Source organism: Notechis scutatus, chromosome 2 (genome assembly GCF_049901735.1).
Source record: "Notechis scutatus isolate UNSWTSFEM ecotype Mainland chromosome 2, rNotScu1.2, whole genome shotgun sequence".
NCBI lineage: Eukaryota > Metazoa > Chordata > Lepidosauria > Squamata > Elapidae > Notechis > Notechis scutatus.
Window position 1 is genome coordinate 265,548,691 of NC_142010.1, and position 17,156 is coordinate 265,565,846.

The following is a 17,156-nucleotide window of genomic DNA, read 5'->3' on the forward strand; positions in this document are numbered from 1 at the left end:
ATCCATGGGGAAAGCCCGATTCACATAACGACCATGCTGCCCACTGGACAGTGGCAATGTTTATTCATTGAAGAACCATGACAAGGAAGGCGGCAAAAGGGGGCAACGCTGACTTTGCAAACGTTTCGCTTAGCAACCAAAATATGGGGCCCGGCTGCGCTTGTAAGTCGAGGACTACCTGTAACATGAACGGGGAGGAACAAGGAATACTGGACAAACATTCCCACAACTTAAAAAGACCAGGTGGCCTTACAAGACATTCGAGTCCTGGCAGAAGTGAGGCAAAGTCAAGGAAACCTTCAAGGAAATCCAGCAGTTTATTGATTCAAGGCCAGGTGTGGCCTTTCTAAGGCTTTATAAAGCGGTACTAATACTTCACGTGATTTGGAGTCTATGCCTGTTTATACAACCCAGGACGCTATAAGCTTCAGCCCCTGAAAAATGCATTCCGAACGGTGGTGACCCAGGAAGTGAAAAAGCACCACAAAAGCACAACGCATAAGGCAAATGACAGGATTAAGATTCGTCCTCCTCCACACACACCCCAAGTTTAACCACAATTCTGTTCATGCTTTGGTAAAGCGTGAAAGACCTGGCTGCTTTCCCAGGCATGGGAAGTGCCAGTGGGTTTGGCCAGCGCTGTTGGTTTGCGGTGTTTTTGGCAGCCCCGGGTTGTGTTTTAAGTTGGTGGGGAAAGGCATGAGGTGGGACGGTTATGTAAATCGATTGAAATGAAGAAGGAAAAAAAGAGGTGTGTAGAAGGTTATGTATGCTTTTTGAGTCTCCTGAAAACGCTTCATCGGAAAAGAGGCTATAGAGGAAAAAGCATGGGAAAGGGGGCCGGAGAGTTCAAGCCACGAGATCTACAGTTTAATATTCTGTCTCAAGAGGCAGATCGAAAGCACCGAGCCAGAGGAATTATTACTGTGGGGCCTGGATAGTCCAGCATTTCAGGGAGATGTGTTGGGACAGGTTTTGCATAGTTCTCAGATGGTGAATCGGAACAGTGCCAATAAGAGAGAATATTTGTAGCTCAGGGTTGAAAAGGTTGAAGGGTGAGGGTGCTTGGTGGTCTCTGAGCTTGGTGGGTTCCTTGCAGACGTTTCATTACCCAGTTAGGGAATATTATCAATGCTTGGAGAGAGGGAGGGAGGGAGGGAGGAGGACTACTGTGGTGTCTTTGATGCTCTCTGAGCTTGGTTTTCTTGTAGATGTTTCATGACCCAACTAGGTAACATTGTTAGTGCTAGAAGGAAATGGGGTTTGCGAGGAGGAGGGAGGAGGGGGAGGAGGGGGGAGGACTACTGTGGTGTCTTTGATGCTCTCTGAGCTTGGTTATCAGTGCTAGAAGGGAATGTGGTTTGCAGGGAGAAGGAGAAGAGAAGGGAAGAGGGAGGAGGAGAACTACTTTTGGGTCCCTAATGCTCTCTAAACTTGATGGTTTTCTTGCAGACCTCAGATTACTCAACTAGGTAACATCATCAGTGTTAAGAAACTGTTTTCCTCTCCTGCTTCCTTCTTCCCAACCTGTCAGCTTGTGTAAGTCATGCTTGAATCCAGCATCATCCACAAAGAAATGGAACTGGATGCCGCCACCCCTTCCGAAGTTCTTAGCCTTCTCTGGTACCCTCATTTTCTAGGTAGGTCTTTTCAGGAACTCAGAGAGAAGTTTCAGCCTTACGTCCCTGCCTCTCAAATCGTCTCATTTCAAAGCAGCTCTTGTGTCAAGAGCCCAGGAGGGTCATCCTAACACCACCACTGCTCAAATGAACTCCTTTGTGCCCGTCGCATCCTGTGCCATCGTTGATGATGACGTGGACAGCCTCTCCTTGTCGTCCCCCCACCCTCCCTAGACCTAAAATCCACTTACTTTACAGGCTTGGTGTACAGGATATTACTGGGCGCTGGGCTGCTTTCGTAGCTTGAAGCAGGTCCAAACTCTGAGACTGCAGGTTCCAGCCCAAATTCAAGGGCTCCAAATTGTACGTTTAGGCCCGAAACGTCCGTCGATCCAGGCATTTCCACTGCAGATGAAGGGATCTGAAAAGGGACACAGCAAGTTTGTAACCAGGAATGCCAGCTGGGAAAAAGGAACATTTCCTGTTTAATGCATTTTATCAACTGTCATTGGAAAGGATCTGTCAGACCTGCCTCAACTTGGTCTTCTAAGTCAGGGGTCCCCAACGACACGGCAGCGGTCTGTGGCGTGGCAGAAACCGGGCCAGGCAAACAAGCAAACACGTCTCCTCTGGTCCCTAGAAAAGCCTCTCTCCACAGAATTGGTCCCTGGTGCCTTCACTCCATTTGTTGACAAATGTATAGTTTATTAGAAGTCAAGTGAATTGTGGTACAGGTGGTACCATAAATATGACCACCATTGAGCCCAATATTTACGTTGTTCAGTGAGAAATTTGTTAAGTGAGTTTTGCCCCACTGTACAACTTTTCTTGCCGCATTTGTTAAGCCAGAGGGTCCCCAAACCTGGCAACTTTAAGACTTGTGACACTGCGATGCTGGCTGGAGAATTCTGGGAGTTGAAGTCTTAAAGTTGCCAAGTTTGGGGACCTCTGTGTTAAGAGAACCATTGCAGTAGTTGTTAGGAATATAAGTCACCTAACAGCTATTTGGGTTAGAAATATATAAACCAGGATAAACATTTTAAAACTGTAACTTTTAAGAAAATGCAAAACTGTAATTAGGTGTGGTTTCTCAAAAGGCCATAAGATGGAGCCAGAAACCTGGTTTGTTTTAGTCTTAGTCTCAGAAGAGAGCGTGAGTGTATCTCTGTTTCCTTCTGTTGGAAAGTATTGCCGTTGCTCCATTTCTTCTAATTGACTGATATTACCGGATTTAATGTGTCTGATACTGAACTGTTTTTGACACTGGACTTTGATATTTGGATTATCCCTGGATTGAAAAACTGACTGATTTACCTGTGAATGACTTTGGATTGCTTGTCTGGACTTTGCTTAAACCTTTCTGGAAGTAAAAACCTACATTTACTGTACAGTGTATCTGTGTTCTGTGTGTATATTATTCAAACACTACTCTCAAATACGTCTCCCTGTATGCGCTCATTCTCCTAACGGGGAATTACCTCAACAGTAGTTAAACTGATAACCTGCTTGTTCAGTGAATATGGATTCCCCACCGATTTTGCCTGTTAAGAAGGTCACAAAAGGGGAATCACATGACTCCTCAGATGATCCGGTAAAATGGGACAGGCTGTCAGGCTCGTCTCGACTTGAGCCATGAGGAAAGAAAGACCTTCGACTCCCTTTTTGAAAGGAAAGGTTTACTTTTACTAAAGTCAGGCTGTTAACGTGTAAGCAAAGCTGGACAGGAATATTCTTGTGCCAAGCCCGTGTTTTCCCTCTTCCACCCCCCCAGACCATCATTGTCTAATGATATTCGAATTAGATGTTTTGGGAACGTCTTTTGAGGTTTGGCACCTGTTTGTAGAGTTCCACATTCCATTCTCACAGCCCTGTCCTTGATCGGCCAGTCTGTTCCGGATTGACATCTCTGGTTGCTGTAACCCTTTTATTCCTTCCCCCACTGCCTCCCCAATCTAACCCCCTATCCTGTATTTTATGGCAGGGTGGCACGGAAGGAGTGGTGCGGTAGCCTAGAGTTGGAGCTCTCTCGCCTCACAATCAGGAGGCTATGAGTTCGATCCTAGGCAGAAGAGACAGGTATTTCTCTCTCTGGGCATGATGAGAATATCCGCTAAATGTAACTCTGCATTGGTGACAGGAAGGGCATCCGGCCAGTAATCACTCAGCTCCGTTCAATTGCCCAGACTCCACCCCGTCATTAAAAGAAGAAGATAGCCACAGAAGTGGTGAATGCGGGAGATGGCAGACCTGACACAGGCGGTCTTCATTTGCATTCAGTTCAGCCACTTACCATAAATTCCCCTACTGTCTCTTGACCCCCCTGCAAAATTACTCACTTTTGAAACTGGGGGCGTTCTCCGCTTCGACAGCTTGATCTGCTTCTGCTGCGTTTGGTGGGCTGGCACCCCTTGATTTTCTGGAGATAGGCTGGAGAGTGGACTGGTTTTGTTGCCGGCCGCACAGCTGTCCACCAACAAGGGCTCCCGGGCCTTCTGTGAGGCGAAATATTCCAGTCCGGGCGGTGGGACGGCAGCTGCCTGTGAGGGTGGCGGTTGTTGCTGCCGTTGGGAAAGTTGACTCAGGACTGGCGACGGCTCAGGCTGGGATTTGAAGTCTGGACAGGATTAGCCAGGGGGAAAAAACCATGGAAAAACCATCATCAACCCTCACTTAAGCAACACCTGAGAGCAGAGGTAGGGAATAATGGCCCTTTGCTGACTTGTGGACTTCAACTCCCAGAATTCCTAAGCCAGCTGAGGAATTCTGGGAATTGAAGTCCAGAAGTTTTTAAAGTTGTTGTGATGACCTGGGACATGGCACAAAAATAACAAAGTCACAAAAGTAGATAAATTCCCTTTAATATCTCCAGCTTGGCCCCCAAAGTCCAGTTATCCTTAGCTGGAGATCAAACTCTTCCAAAAACAGCCTACAAAAGGAAGAAAAGCAGTACGAACCCAAAGGACAGATAAATAATAAAAAAAAAAAACCCAACACAAACCACCCTGAAGTAATAAATACGGCAGGCCAGGATAATACATTGCAGACTTCCAAAAGATAACCAAGCACCCACAGTTGGGAGAACACCGAAATTCAGATAATCCTCGACAAAGATAATGCACACTTTGCTTCCAGCAAGGTGTTGTGTGCAAACGCCCCACTTATATCCTGTTCTCCCAGCTGCAACTAATGAAAGGGATCGGGGCCCTTTTCTCTCCCATAAGCCATGTTGCTCCCTTCTCCATTTCTCCCTGCGTGCCCTAGGATGAAGAGGGGGTGACCCTGGGTCTTCCTTTGAATGCCCAGCTGGACTGTGCTTTTCCTCCCTTTCTTCCACAGCCATCGGAGTCACACTCCCACTCCCTGTCAGCTGCTCAATCTCCCCCTCAGAATCAGACTGCACCAAGGGCATGACAATTGTCAAGTTTGGAGACTGGTCCATAAGCTTAGGCCTGCCAGCCTCAACTCTCGCTCGAACTTCCTAACAGTGAGGACAATTAACCAGTGGAACAGCTTGCCTCCAGAAATTGTGGGTGCCCAGGTTTTCAAGAAAAGAACTAAGAGCCAGTTGTCCGGGATGATATAAGATCTCATGCCTTGGGAGTTTCCGGTTTGTCGGCTTCGCGAGCGGCAGGGATTTTGGAAGCTGCGCGATCCCTGCCGCGCTAGCCGCTTTGGGGGCTCCGACCCAGACGGGTATGGAGCTAGGCTGCCCTGCAGGGGCAGCTGAAGGTAGGGGATCCGGAGAAGGGTTTGGGGGTGTTGCAGACCCCTCCCGGCCGGCAGAACCCCTTTTCCCAGGACGTGCAGCGGCGGTCTGTAATGGCCTCCACAAAGAAGCTGGCAGCCGGGTAAGAATGCGCAGGAGGAAGTGGAGAAAGTGCTTGAGAGGAGAAAGTCTTTCTTGGTTCCTAGGACTCTAAGACATATTTAACAAAATTCCTGAAAAGTATGACTTTCTGAATGATACCTTCGAGAAGAGGAAAAAAAGCGGCAGTTTAATGGTGCTGAAAGGATAGCTTACCCTCTTTTTTTACGGAATAAAAGTGAACATTAAGAAACCTATTTTTTTAGGTGAAAACTGGCTCTAAGCGGTGAGTGGGAAAAGAGAGGACTTAAAAAAAATATTTGTATGCTAAGACTTTGTTGGAGGAGATGCCTTAAGGATTGAAAGACTAAAATATATTGTAATAAGACTTTAAGAAACAGATTTGGACTTTCCTTTTCTTTAATTGATACTATCCCAGGAGGAGAGAGTGGGAACTCTGTCTTGGTTTGGACTGACTGAGAACTTTGGGATTGTCTTATTTTTCCTTTGGAATATTTTGGCTGTTGTAAGAGAAAAGAAAAGAAAAGATTTATAATGGCTTCTTCTATCGAGGAACTGAGAAAAGACTATGAGCAAGCAAAACAAAATGGTAAAGCTGGTTTGAAAGAAGCCTTCCTTTTTTAGAAATGGCGCTTATTAACTATCAACAAACATTGCAACAGATGAAGACAGCAGAAGAAGAACAAAGAAAGGAAGCCATCTTTAATAAATCTCAGAACTCGACCAAGAGGGAAGGAAGAGGAAAAAGAAGAGAAATAAAGGACTTAAGATTTAAAAAACATTTAAGAAAGGAAAAACAAGGTGCAAAATCAATATAAGGATGGTAAACAAAAGGGAAGAGGAATGCGACAGAGAGAAGGAAGCCAGTAAGGCAGAGGCTAGAAGAAGGGGGCTAGAAGGGGGCTAGAAAGGTTTGTTGGGGGAAGAAAGAAAGAGAAAAGGTGGAGAAAAGTTACAAAGTTTTGAAATTAAATGAGAAAAAGAAATTTTTTTAGGGATAAAGGATAAGTATAATTTCTTCAAAGAGATTTTGCAAGGTACATAAGATTACATTGTAGTATTGTATCAGAAATAGAAAATTTAAATGGTTTGAGAGTTGATAAGAGATTAAAATGTTGGAATGTTAATAATGATTGGTTTGAAAATATAATATGAGGGGAGATTTAGAATATTAAACTTTAATTAAAGAGTTTATTAAGATTCTGGTATTGATGTTATTATAAAACTTTCATTATAGTATTTTGTTTTTAATATTTAAATCTATTGCTTAACTAGGTATTTAATTGTTTTAGATGTATTATTCAGTTAGAATGTACCAAGCAAAATCGGATTGGGTATTTTAAAGATTAATTTGATTAATTTAGTGGGGAGATAGAAAGGCATCATACTCTGATTAGTGATTTCAGGAGAAATTTCTTTCTTTTAAAAGGAATGAGACAAAGGTATAATAGAGAATGGACAAAAGATATAAATATAATGACTCAAATTAAGATGATTAATTAAGATAGAATCAAGAAGAGTGAAATATGTGGAGAAGTTAATATAGAAGACTTAGAATGGTAAATAAAATAAGTAATGATATGTAAGATGAGCCTGAATATAATTGAAGTCCGTGAAAAGAGAGATACCTGGGTCCAAGTTACTTTCCAAAAAGATCTTTTATATGTTTTGTGTGTTGTGTGATTATGTTGTTTTTTTGGGGGGGAATTAATAAAACCTTGTAGAAATATAGAATGAGAATAATGGTAACTAAGTCAGAAAGAAGTAGATGAAATAATAATAATAAAATTGAATAAGAGTGAAGAGAAATAAAGGGAAATTGGATAAGAGGTTTTTGTATGTTTATATGGAAATGGTTTAAAATAGTTTACCTGACTTGTTAAATTTATAATGGAAAAAGGTTTAAACATGTAATGGAAAATGATGACTTGTGTGTTTTGAAAATTAATAAAACTTGTTTAAAAAAAAAAAAAAATAAGATCTCATGCCTTGGACAGGGGGTTGGACTAGAAGACCTCCAAGCTCTCTTCCAACTGTTACTCTTACTTTTACTGAGAACAATTAACCAGTAGAAGTCTTCAGACGTTGTGGGGGCTTCCTCATTGGAGGTTTTTAAGAAGAGACTGGACAGTCACTTGTCTGAAATGGTACAGGATCTCCTCCTTGAGCAGGGGGCTGGACTAGAAGACCTCCAAAGTCCCTTCCAGCTCTATTCTGATGCTGATTCAGGAATTCTGGGAGTTGAAGTCCACAAGTCATAAAAGGGCCATCGTTCCCCACCCTTGCCTTAATTAATGATCGATCTTTTGATTTTTTAAAAATGTGATAAGTCCCTCAGTTATCTATATGTGAATTGGTCAGCCATATAAACCCAACAATCTGGGTCCTCGTTTTACCCACCTCGGAAGGATGGAAGGCTGAGTCAACCTTGAGCCTGGTGAGATTCAAACTGCCAAATTGCTGGCAGCTGGTAGTTAGAAGAAGTGGCCTGCAGTACTGCACTCTAACCACTCCGCCATCATGGCTCTATATCTATCTATCTATCTATCTATCTATCTATCTATCTATCTATCTATCTATCTCAATAACAGACTTATATGCCAATTCATAGTGCTTTACAGCCCTCCCTAAGTGGTTTACAGGGTCAGCGTCTTAACCCCAACAATCTGGCTCCTCATTTTATCAACCTCGGAAGGATGGAAGGCTGAGTCAACCTTGAGCCGCACAGGATTGAACTCCTGGCTGTGGGTAGAATTAGCCTGCAATACTGCATTCTAACCACTATGCCACTAGGGCTCTGTCTGTCTATCGTCCCTCCCCCTTCCTTCTCCACAATCCCCCCCCCCCCCCCCCCTTCCCCCCCCCCCCCCCCCCCCCCCCCCCCCCCCCCCCCCCCCCCCCCCCCCCCCCCCCCCCCCCCCCCCCCCCCCCCCCCCCCCCCCCCCCCCCCCCCCCCCCCCCCCCCCCCCCCCCCCCCCCCCCCCCCCCTCCCCCCCCCCCCCCCCCCCCCCCCCCCCCCCCCCCCCCCTCGACTCGCGACTTAGACTTATTTTCCACTTCACGGTGCTTTTACAGCCCTCTCTAAACGGTTTACAGAGTCAGCCTCTGGCCCCCAACAATCTGGATCCTCATTTTACCAACCTGAGGAGGATGGAAGGCTGAATCAAACCCTGAGCCAGTCAAAATCGAACTGCTGGCTGTGGGCAAAATTAGCCTGCAATACTGCATTCTAACCACTGTGCCACCATAGCCCTTTTTAACAACAATACACTGTAGGAGCTGAAACCCCCAAAAGGAATGTTTCATCACACAATGTTAAATTCCATTTCAACAAAATATGTGACTGTGTGTGTGTGTGTATGTGTGTGTGTGTGTGTGTGTGTGAAGAAGATGGGGTGGAGGGGAGGAGAGGGGATGTTCTACTGACTTGCTTCTTGCAAGTCTGAATACTTACCGAAATGGCTGAGGATCGAAGGCTGTGAAGTCGAAGATTTGACATCCCAGGATGAGGTTGGGGTTGTGGACACCGGAGAGGCTGTGCTGAGAGGACCCTGTGAGGCGAACTGGCTCAAACCAGGAGATTTCAATGGCTCCAAAATCTGAGGACCAGCAGAGTTGGCTAACTTTGAGGAGTTAAGTTCTCTGAATCCAGAACTCAGCACCGAAGACTAGGAAAAAGGAAAGTAGCAAATGTGAGACACTGAATAACATCCACGCTGCTTGTATTAAGATACTACAAAATAGGAAATATAGAATAAGGGCGTTGGAAGGGACCTCAGAGGTCTTCTAGTCCGACCCCATCCAAGCAGGAGAACCTTATATACCATATCAGACAAATGTTGTCCAAATCTCGTCTTAAAAACCTCCAATAGTAAAGCACCCACATCTTCTGGAGGCCAGTCATTCCACTGATTAATTGTTCTCATTGCCAGGAAATTCCTCCTTAGTTCTAGTATGATACATTATAAGGAGCAGACTCGAATTATATGTCACTAACAATGTAAACAGGGGTGGCCTTCAAAACATTTAGCAACCGGTTCTCTGCCCAACGGCTGGGTAGACATGGCCGTGGTGGGCGTGGCCTAGTCGGCCTCCTGCACCGTGGCAGAGAGGGAGAGCATGGAAGGATTGATACTCCTTACAGACAGCTGGTCATTTGCCTTCTTTTTAGAGAGTCACTGAGGCCACTTGGAGGTTTGTCTGGGTCCTCACAGTCACCTGAGTGGTGCAAATGGGTGTGGAGCCTCCTTGGAACGGCTGAAAGGCCATTTGCGCTACTCAAGATGACCCTGAGGAGACAGATAAACCTCCAAGTGGCCTCAATGACTCCCTAAAAGAGTGCAAATGACTAGCTGTCCCAAGGAATATAAATCCTTCCCTTCCCCACCATTCAGTCAAAAACCGAAGAAGCTTCTTAGATGAAAAGCGAAACCACTTCAAAGAAAAAAACCGGAAAGCCCAGTTGTGTTTTGCAAAAGCACCTTTAGGTTTTGTTGCAGACATTTTATTACCAACTACACAGCACCAATGATGTTGCCTCGTTTGGTAGTGAAACATCTGCAAGAGAACCACCAAGCTCGGAGAGCACCAAGGACTCCACAGTCCTCCCCCTCCTCCTCTCTGCAAATCCCACTCCCTTCTAGCACTGATGATATGACTTAGTTGGGTCATGAAACATCTGCAAGAGAACCACCCAGCTCAGAGAGCACCAAGGACCCCACAATTATCCCTTTGCAACCCACAATTATCCCTTTGCAAAAGACAAACAGGAGTTTCCATCGCAATCCAAAGCCATCCCATTTTGTTCTTCAAGATTGGCAGCAAGATCTTTGACCACGGGGTCCTGAGTCCCCAGGAGGAGGGACATTACCAAGTTTTGCGCAGAGTAAGTGTTCACAGTGCTTGGATTGCTTGTTCCCGAGGCCGCCGGAGGGTTGTGCTGGGAATTGGTGAAGACGAGCGCCTGGCCGAAGCCTTGCTGCTGAGAAGCATCGAAGGGTGGGGCCTCCAGGTCTTGGTTTGGAGCGCCAGGGTTCTGAAGCAGAGTCACCAGATCAATGCTAAGTATCGAAGGAAAAAAGAAAGAAAATTAAGAAGACGGAGGAAGGAAGCTAGGAGACAGGCCGGGAGGAATGAAAAGGAGCCAAAGATTCCTGAGTACACACAGCGGGGGAGACCAAGGGATGAATGGTGAAAGACCAGGACTGAAGAATCTGGGTTCAAGCCCACCCCCCAGCCACAAGAGTTCCCAAGGGGATGTTGGACGGGCCAACCTCTCTCAGCTCAATCTAACCCTTAGTCCCAAAGGGGCTTTTTTCAGGAGGCAACTTTGTTTTTCTTCTTTGAAGACGTTTCGCTTCTCATCCAAGAAGCTTCTTCAGCTCTGACTGGATGGTGGGGAATGGGAGGATTTATGCTCCTTGCAGGCAGCTGGTCATTTGCATCCTTTTAGAGGGTCACTGAGGCCACTTGGAGGTTTATCTGTGTTCTCAGGGTCACCTGAGTGGTGCAAATGGTTCCTGTAGTCTGCAATTTTTCCTCTGGAAATCCATTCCTACTCCCACACCATTCAAAGGGTGTTCATCCCAAAGTGCATGGCTAAAAGTCATCCAGGTCCTTTAATAAAGGTGCTTTGTTCAGGAGGCAACTGGACTTTCTTGCTTTTCTTTTTGAAGACGTTTCGCTTTTCATCCAAGAAGCTTCTTCAGCTCTGACCGGATGGTGGAGAACGGGAGGCTTTACATTCCTTGCAGGCAGCTGGTCATTAGCATCCTTTTAGAGGGTCCTTGAGGCCGCTTGGAGGTTTATCTGTGTCCTCAGGGTCACCTGAGTGGTGCAAATGGTTCCTGCAGCCTGCAATTTTTGAAAATCGATTCATACTCCCACACCATTCAAAGGATGAGAAGTGAAACATCTTCAAAGAAGAAAAAAAAAACCAGAAAGTCCAATTGCCTCCTGAAAAAAAAGCACCTTTGGGACAACCATGACCCGAATGACTGAGAATCTCCATAGATGTCTACCCGTTAGGTTTGCTGTCCTGGGGGAAAAGGGTGCCAGGACGAGGGAGAGAAGCTGCCTTGAGCTCTTACATCAAAGGGAGGATATAAATCTAACAAGTACATAATAAAGCTTGAGTCCCTAATACAAATAGTTCTCGACTTACAATGTTCACTTAGGGACCTTTCAAAGTTAAAACAGCACCGGGAAAACTGACTTATGACCATTTTTCACAACTGTGACATTGCAGCACCCCCCACGGCATCCGTTGCAGCATCCCCAGGGTTACGTGATTTACATTCAGATACTTGGCAACTGACTCATATTTATGATGGTTACCATGGGGTCCCGTGATCCCCTTTTGCAACCTTCTGACCAGCCATGTCCACGGGGAAGCCAGCTTCGCTGAATAACTGGGTTGCTAATTTAAAAACTGGGTTGGTAATTTTTAAAAAAAGAAGTGATTCACTTAACAACTGTCTCGCTTAGCAATGTATATTTTGGGTTCAAGTGTGGTCATAGGTTGAGGATTCCCTGTATGCCACAATAGTAGGGTTCTTTTTTATATCGTGGCGACCGAAAATGGATGCCGTATTCCAAGTGTGGCCTTACCAAGGCCTTATAAAGTGGTATTAGCACTTCACGTGGTCTTCATTCTGTCCCCTGTTGATGAAGTCTAGGATTGCATTGGCTTTTTTGGCGGCGGCTGCACAAGGCTGGCTCCTATTTAAGGGATTGCCTAAGATTCTTTCCACAGTTACTGCTACTGAGCCAAGTGTCACCTAACCTGTAGTACATTTGGTTTTTCTTGCCTAAATATATATTGTATATCGGACATTAATACAATCGAGCGAGTCCAGAAGTATTTCATGAGAAGAGTATTACACTCCTCTGCTCGCAACAGAATACCCTACGCCACCAGGGCTTGGACAACCTTGAACTACGCTGTTTATGGTTGGACCTAAGCGTAGTATACAAAATTATCCGCTACAATGTCCTACCAGGCAAAGACTACTTCAGCTTCTACCACAACAATACAAGAGTACACAACAGGTACAAACTCTAAGTAAACAGCTCCAAACTTGATTGCAGAAAGTTCGACTTCAGCAATAGAGTGGTCAATGCCTGGAATGCACTACCTGACTCTGCTGTTACATCCTCTAACCTCCCATTCCTTTAACCTCAAACTATCCACTATTGACCTCACCCCATTCTTAAGACGTATGTAAGGGGCGTGCATAAGTGCACAATCGTGCCTACCGTCCCTGTCCTATTGTCCCCATTTATCTGTACCTATTTCCTGTATTCCTACTCATGTTTATACTTTAAATCAATTTAGCAATTGACAAATCAAAATTAAATAAATAAATAAGCGTAAAACCTTGCTTTTTTCTATTTTGAAGCAACATCTCTACATTAGAAGGAGCTTCACTGTGGCTGTGGGGGGCATTAAAATTAAGCATTTGTGTTACATTTTCTTCAGTGAGGAGCTCAAAGTGCAACTCTGATGCAAGCAGACTCCAAAAGAACCAAAGCAATTTATCCCCATCTTTAAATTAGGGAAGCATTAAAAAAAAAACATACAGGCTTGTCAATTTGAGGTCTATATCGAGCAAGACCCTTGAACACATTATTCAAAAGCTGTTGCATGTCAGCACCAGCAGAGGAATGTCACAATTAGTCACAACTGGCTGACTTTATCTCCATTTTTTTTGACAGAATTACTAGCTTAATAGATTGGGAGAATGCCATGAACATGGTGTACTTTGACCTCTGGCAGAGCACTTGACTAAGTGTCTCACGATAGTCTCTTTAATTAAATGGCAAATTAATGGCTACAGGGATTTATAATTGGCTGAATAGCTGCACTTAGACAGCCATCATAAATCACTCCATTATCAGCTTGGAGAGCAGCATCAATCAAATTGGAGGGCCAGGATTCTCTATCCTGGCGCCTGTGAAGTCCAACGTTTTTATCAGTGAGTTGGGGGATCTAGGACAACTTGACACAGGAGGCTCATCTTGGGACAATTTAAAGGTAAAGGTTCTTCTCGTCTGGCTCTAGGGGGCGGTGCTCATTTCAGTTGCAAAGCCGAAGAGCCAGCGCTGCCCAAAGACGTCTCCATGGTTATGTGGCCGGCAGGACTAAACGCCCAAGGCGCATGGAACGCTGTTCCCTTCCCACCAAAGGGGTCCCTGTTTTTCTACTTGCATTTTTTACATGCTTTCAAACTGCTAGGTTGGCAGAAGCTGGGGACAAGTCATGGGAGCTCACTCCATTATGCGGTGCTAGGGATTCGAGCCGCCAAACTGCCGACCTTTCTGAACGACAAGCTAAGCATCTTAGACATTGAGCCACCGCATCCCTTATTGCAGGGGTCCCCAACCACCGGTCCCCGGACCGGTTATGGTCCGTGGATCATTTTTTACCGGGCCACAAAGCTTGGGCACCACCATCTTGTTTCAACGGCGCTTCCGGGTTTTCGGTTGGAAAGTGGTGTTTGGGTACTCGCACCTTAGTTTCGTCGAAGAGGGGGGGCGGCTTCGAACGAAGAGCCGTCCCGATGGTGGTGGGGTCTCGCGTTACTCTGGTACCGGTCCGTGGAAGAATAAATAATCGTGAAACCGGTCCCTGGTTCAAAAAAGGTTGGGGGCCACTGCCTTATTGGGACAACTTACTACAGGGCAAAGGTTATATAGAAATGGTAGAATAGAACCATCAAGGAAAGGAGGAACAAGGAGGGACAAAACAAAATCTGAATGACAAAAATTGAAGTAATTTTTAAACTTATTTTAAATAATTAAATAAAATTGTCGAATTGTCCCGGCAGTGAATTGTCCCGCAGCATGTTGGCTGTGGCAAGGTAGTCACAGTGAGTAGACCACGCCAAGTTGGCTGTGGCGAGTCACCCTATTCCGTGAGTTGGATGAAGGGGTTGTGAGAAAAACTATCAAATCTGCAGGTGACCCAGAATTAAGGTGAATGGCCAACATTTCTGAACAGAGAGAGAACATCTGTGGTTATGTATGAATCGTGGGCCAAAATAAACAGTGTGAAATTTGACAGGAAACATGATAAATGAAAAGTCACAAAATACAGGTAGTCCTCAACTTACAACCACAATTGAGGCCAAAATTTTTGCGGTTAAAGTGAGTTCCCCCCCCCCCCATTTTATGACCTTTCTGGCTACAGCTGTTAAGTGAATCCCTTAGGTTGTTAAATTAGTAACATGGGTTTTTTAAAGTGAATCTGGCTTCCCCATTGACGTTGCTTGTCAGAAGGTTGCAAAATATGAGCACACGACTCCAGGACGCTGCAACAGTCATAAGTACAAGCCAGTTGCCGAGCTTTTGAATTTTGATCATGTGACAATGGGGGAGCGGCCATGTGTGAAAAAAAAGTCGTGTCACTCTTTTCCAGTGCTGCTTTAGCTTCAGACAGACATTAAGGAAATTGTTGTATGTCAAGGACAACCTGTACAGTACCGTATTTTTTGGAGTATAAAGTACGCTCCAAAGCATAAGATGCACCTAGCTTTTGGGGAGAAAAACAAGGGGAAAAAAATTCCCTCTGTACCTCCCAGCCATTTGCCTCCTTGCAGCAGCTTTAGCACAGCCTGATTAGCACAAGCAGCTGATCGTCAGTTGGATTGGCTTCCCGATCGATGATCAGCTGATTCAGGCTGCTGTCAGATTCCAGCAGTTACTCCAATTAAATAATTTGTATATACATTTTATAGTTGACACCTGCAGGGATTGTCACAGCCTATTGCTGACTCCGCATACCCCATTTTTGGCCTCCGCACACTTTGTTTTCAGCCTCCGCGTGCCCCATTTTCACCCCATTCCAGGCGGCGGGGATCAGAATGGGTGGAAAATGGGGCACGCCGAGACTGAAACAAAGTGTGGAGGCCAAAAAATGAGGTATGGAAACAAAGTGTGCGGAGGCCAAAAATCGGGGGGTATGCTGTGACAATCCCTGCAGCCTGAAACAGCTAATCAGCGCCGGGAGGCCAATCCAACTGACGGGAGGCATTCCCGCCTCTTCCGTCCTCCCCGCCTCCCTCGCTGCGCGCCCCCGACGCGCGCTCCTTTCAGCCCAGCGAGCTCTTACCTCAAAGAAAGGCCAGGCTGGCGCTGCGAACAGCAGCAGCGGGTCTGAGCCGCCGCAGCGGAAAGAGCCACCACCCGTAGCCCGACACGGGAGAGCGAGCGAGGCTTGCGCCCGCCAGCCCGGGCGAGATTTGGGAACGAGGGGCAGGAGGAGGCACGCACACACCCCGCGGCTCACTTTCCCAGCTTTGCCCAGCCCTTACGGCTCTGGCGCGGCCCTGGCAGGATGAGCGGAGGATCCGGCGACGGGAGCCTCCCCACGTGGGGTTGGGCTGCCCTCTCGGGCAGGGGAGGCTTTGTAAAATAATTCGCTTTACCTCTGAAAGCAAAGGAAGACGGGAGCGCCTGACAAGTGTGTCTCCTCAGGGCTCGGGTTGCAGGGAGGAGCCCTGACTGGCCGCACGTGGGCTGCGCCCAAACGCCGCGGCAGCAAGGGAGAAGGCAGCAAGGGAGAAGGGAGAAGCGGTGGAAGGTCTCCGAGTATGAAGTGCCCCACCAACGGGCAGCACCATATCCGGGCATGCAACAAAAGCTAGCAATGCCAAGCCCCCCTCGCTCTCCCCCCATTTCGCATGCTTAATATGTGGCAGAACTTAATTTGGGGAGGGGCTTGAGCCTTGATTTTATGCCAATAAAACATGGTGGGGCTTCCTATTGGTGGAGGCGTATTGTTGGAGAAACACGGTACAATCAGCTGCTTGTGCTAATCAGGCTGTGCTGAAGTGGAAACAGGATGTTTCCTATTTGCTGCAAGGAGGCAAATGGTGAAGGGTGGGGGAGGCAGGTGGGCGGGGGCTTCGACAGCATTTGCTGTGTAAGACACACAGACATTTCCAGCCACTTTTGGGGTGGAAAAAGTGTGTCTTATACTCCGAAAAACATGGTATGTTCCCCTCCATGGAGAATCATCAGAGAGAAGCTGGATGGACAGTCACCTGTCCTAAATGGACAATGTACCTGGCAGGAGGCTGCAGGTGACACCTCTCGGGTTCAAGGTTTCAGTGCTTCTTGTCTATGGGTACATTTTAGGACCAACAATTCCATCTGAGAAAAAGGGCATCCCATAATAGCCATTAAAAGACGCAACATAGGAAAATATGTACCTTTGGCCAGAAGCGACATGGTTCTCGGCTGGAATTGATGAAGCTGTGAAGACCTTTGTTTCCGAAAGCTAAAATATCAGAGAAAAGAACAGAATGATATATTTCGCATTAATTCCCACTACCACCACCACCTGCAGGAGATAGCAAGAAAAAAACATTAGGTACCGAAAAGATTTTAAAGTACAGACAAAATTATATAACATTTGCAGGCAATAATTTACATGGATATGGGCAAAGTGTCAACTCATAAAACATTTCTATGGTCTTTTTAGAGTTGCCAACAGAAAGTGCGGGGGAAATCGAAAGTACATTCCATACAAAGTTTTTCAGAGATTGTAACTAGGTGACTGAAGTTTCTGCCACGCAAAAATCTAACTGGAGAACGTGATTGATGACTCTTGGCTATGGATGTGCCCCACTAGAGAATATGAATTATGATGCACCCAGGGGGTGGGGGAGGAACCAGTGTCAAGGGTGACAATGAATTGTGTGTCTCAG

General features: G+C 46.0%; 1 protein-coding gene across 2 annotated transcripts in view; it reads right to left on the bottom strand.

Moving 5' to 3' along the window:
* Positions 1-17,156, bottom strand: part of UBAP2 (ubiquitin associated protein 2) — a 147,856-nt gene that overhangs the window by 57,240 nt on the left and 73,460 nt on the right. For both annotated transcript variants that reach the window (XM_087958714.1, XM_087958713.1), the window contains exons 10-14: positions 16,659-16,726; positions 10,316-10,505; positions 8,900-9,113; positions 3,956-4,233; positions 1,871-2,040 (exon numbers count right to left, since the gene is read on the bottom strand). In XM_087958714.1, coding sequence (XP_087814840.1) covers positions 1,871-2,040; positions 3,956-4,233; positions 8,900-9,113; positions 10,316-10,505; positions 16,659-16,726 — 920 coding nt within the window. The remainder of the gene's footprint in view (positions 1-1,870; positions 2,041-3,955; positions 4,234-8,899; positions 9,114-10,315; positions 10,506-16,658; positions 16,727-17,156) is intronic.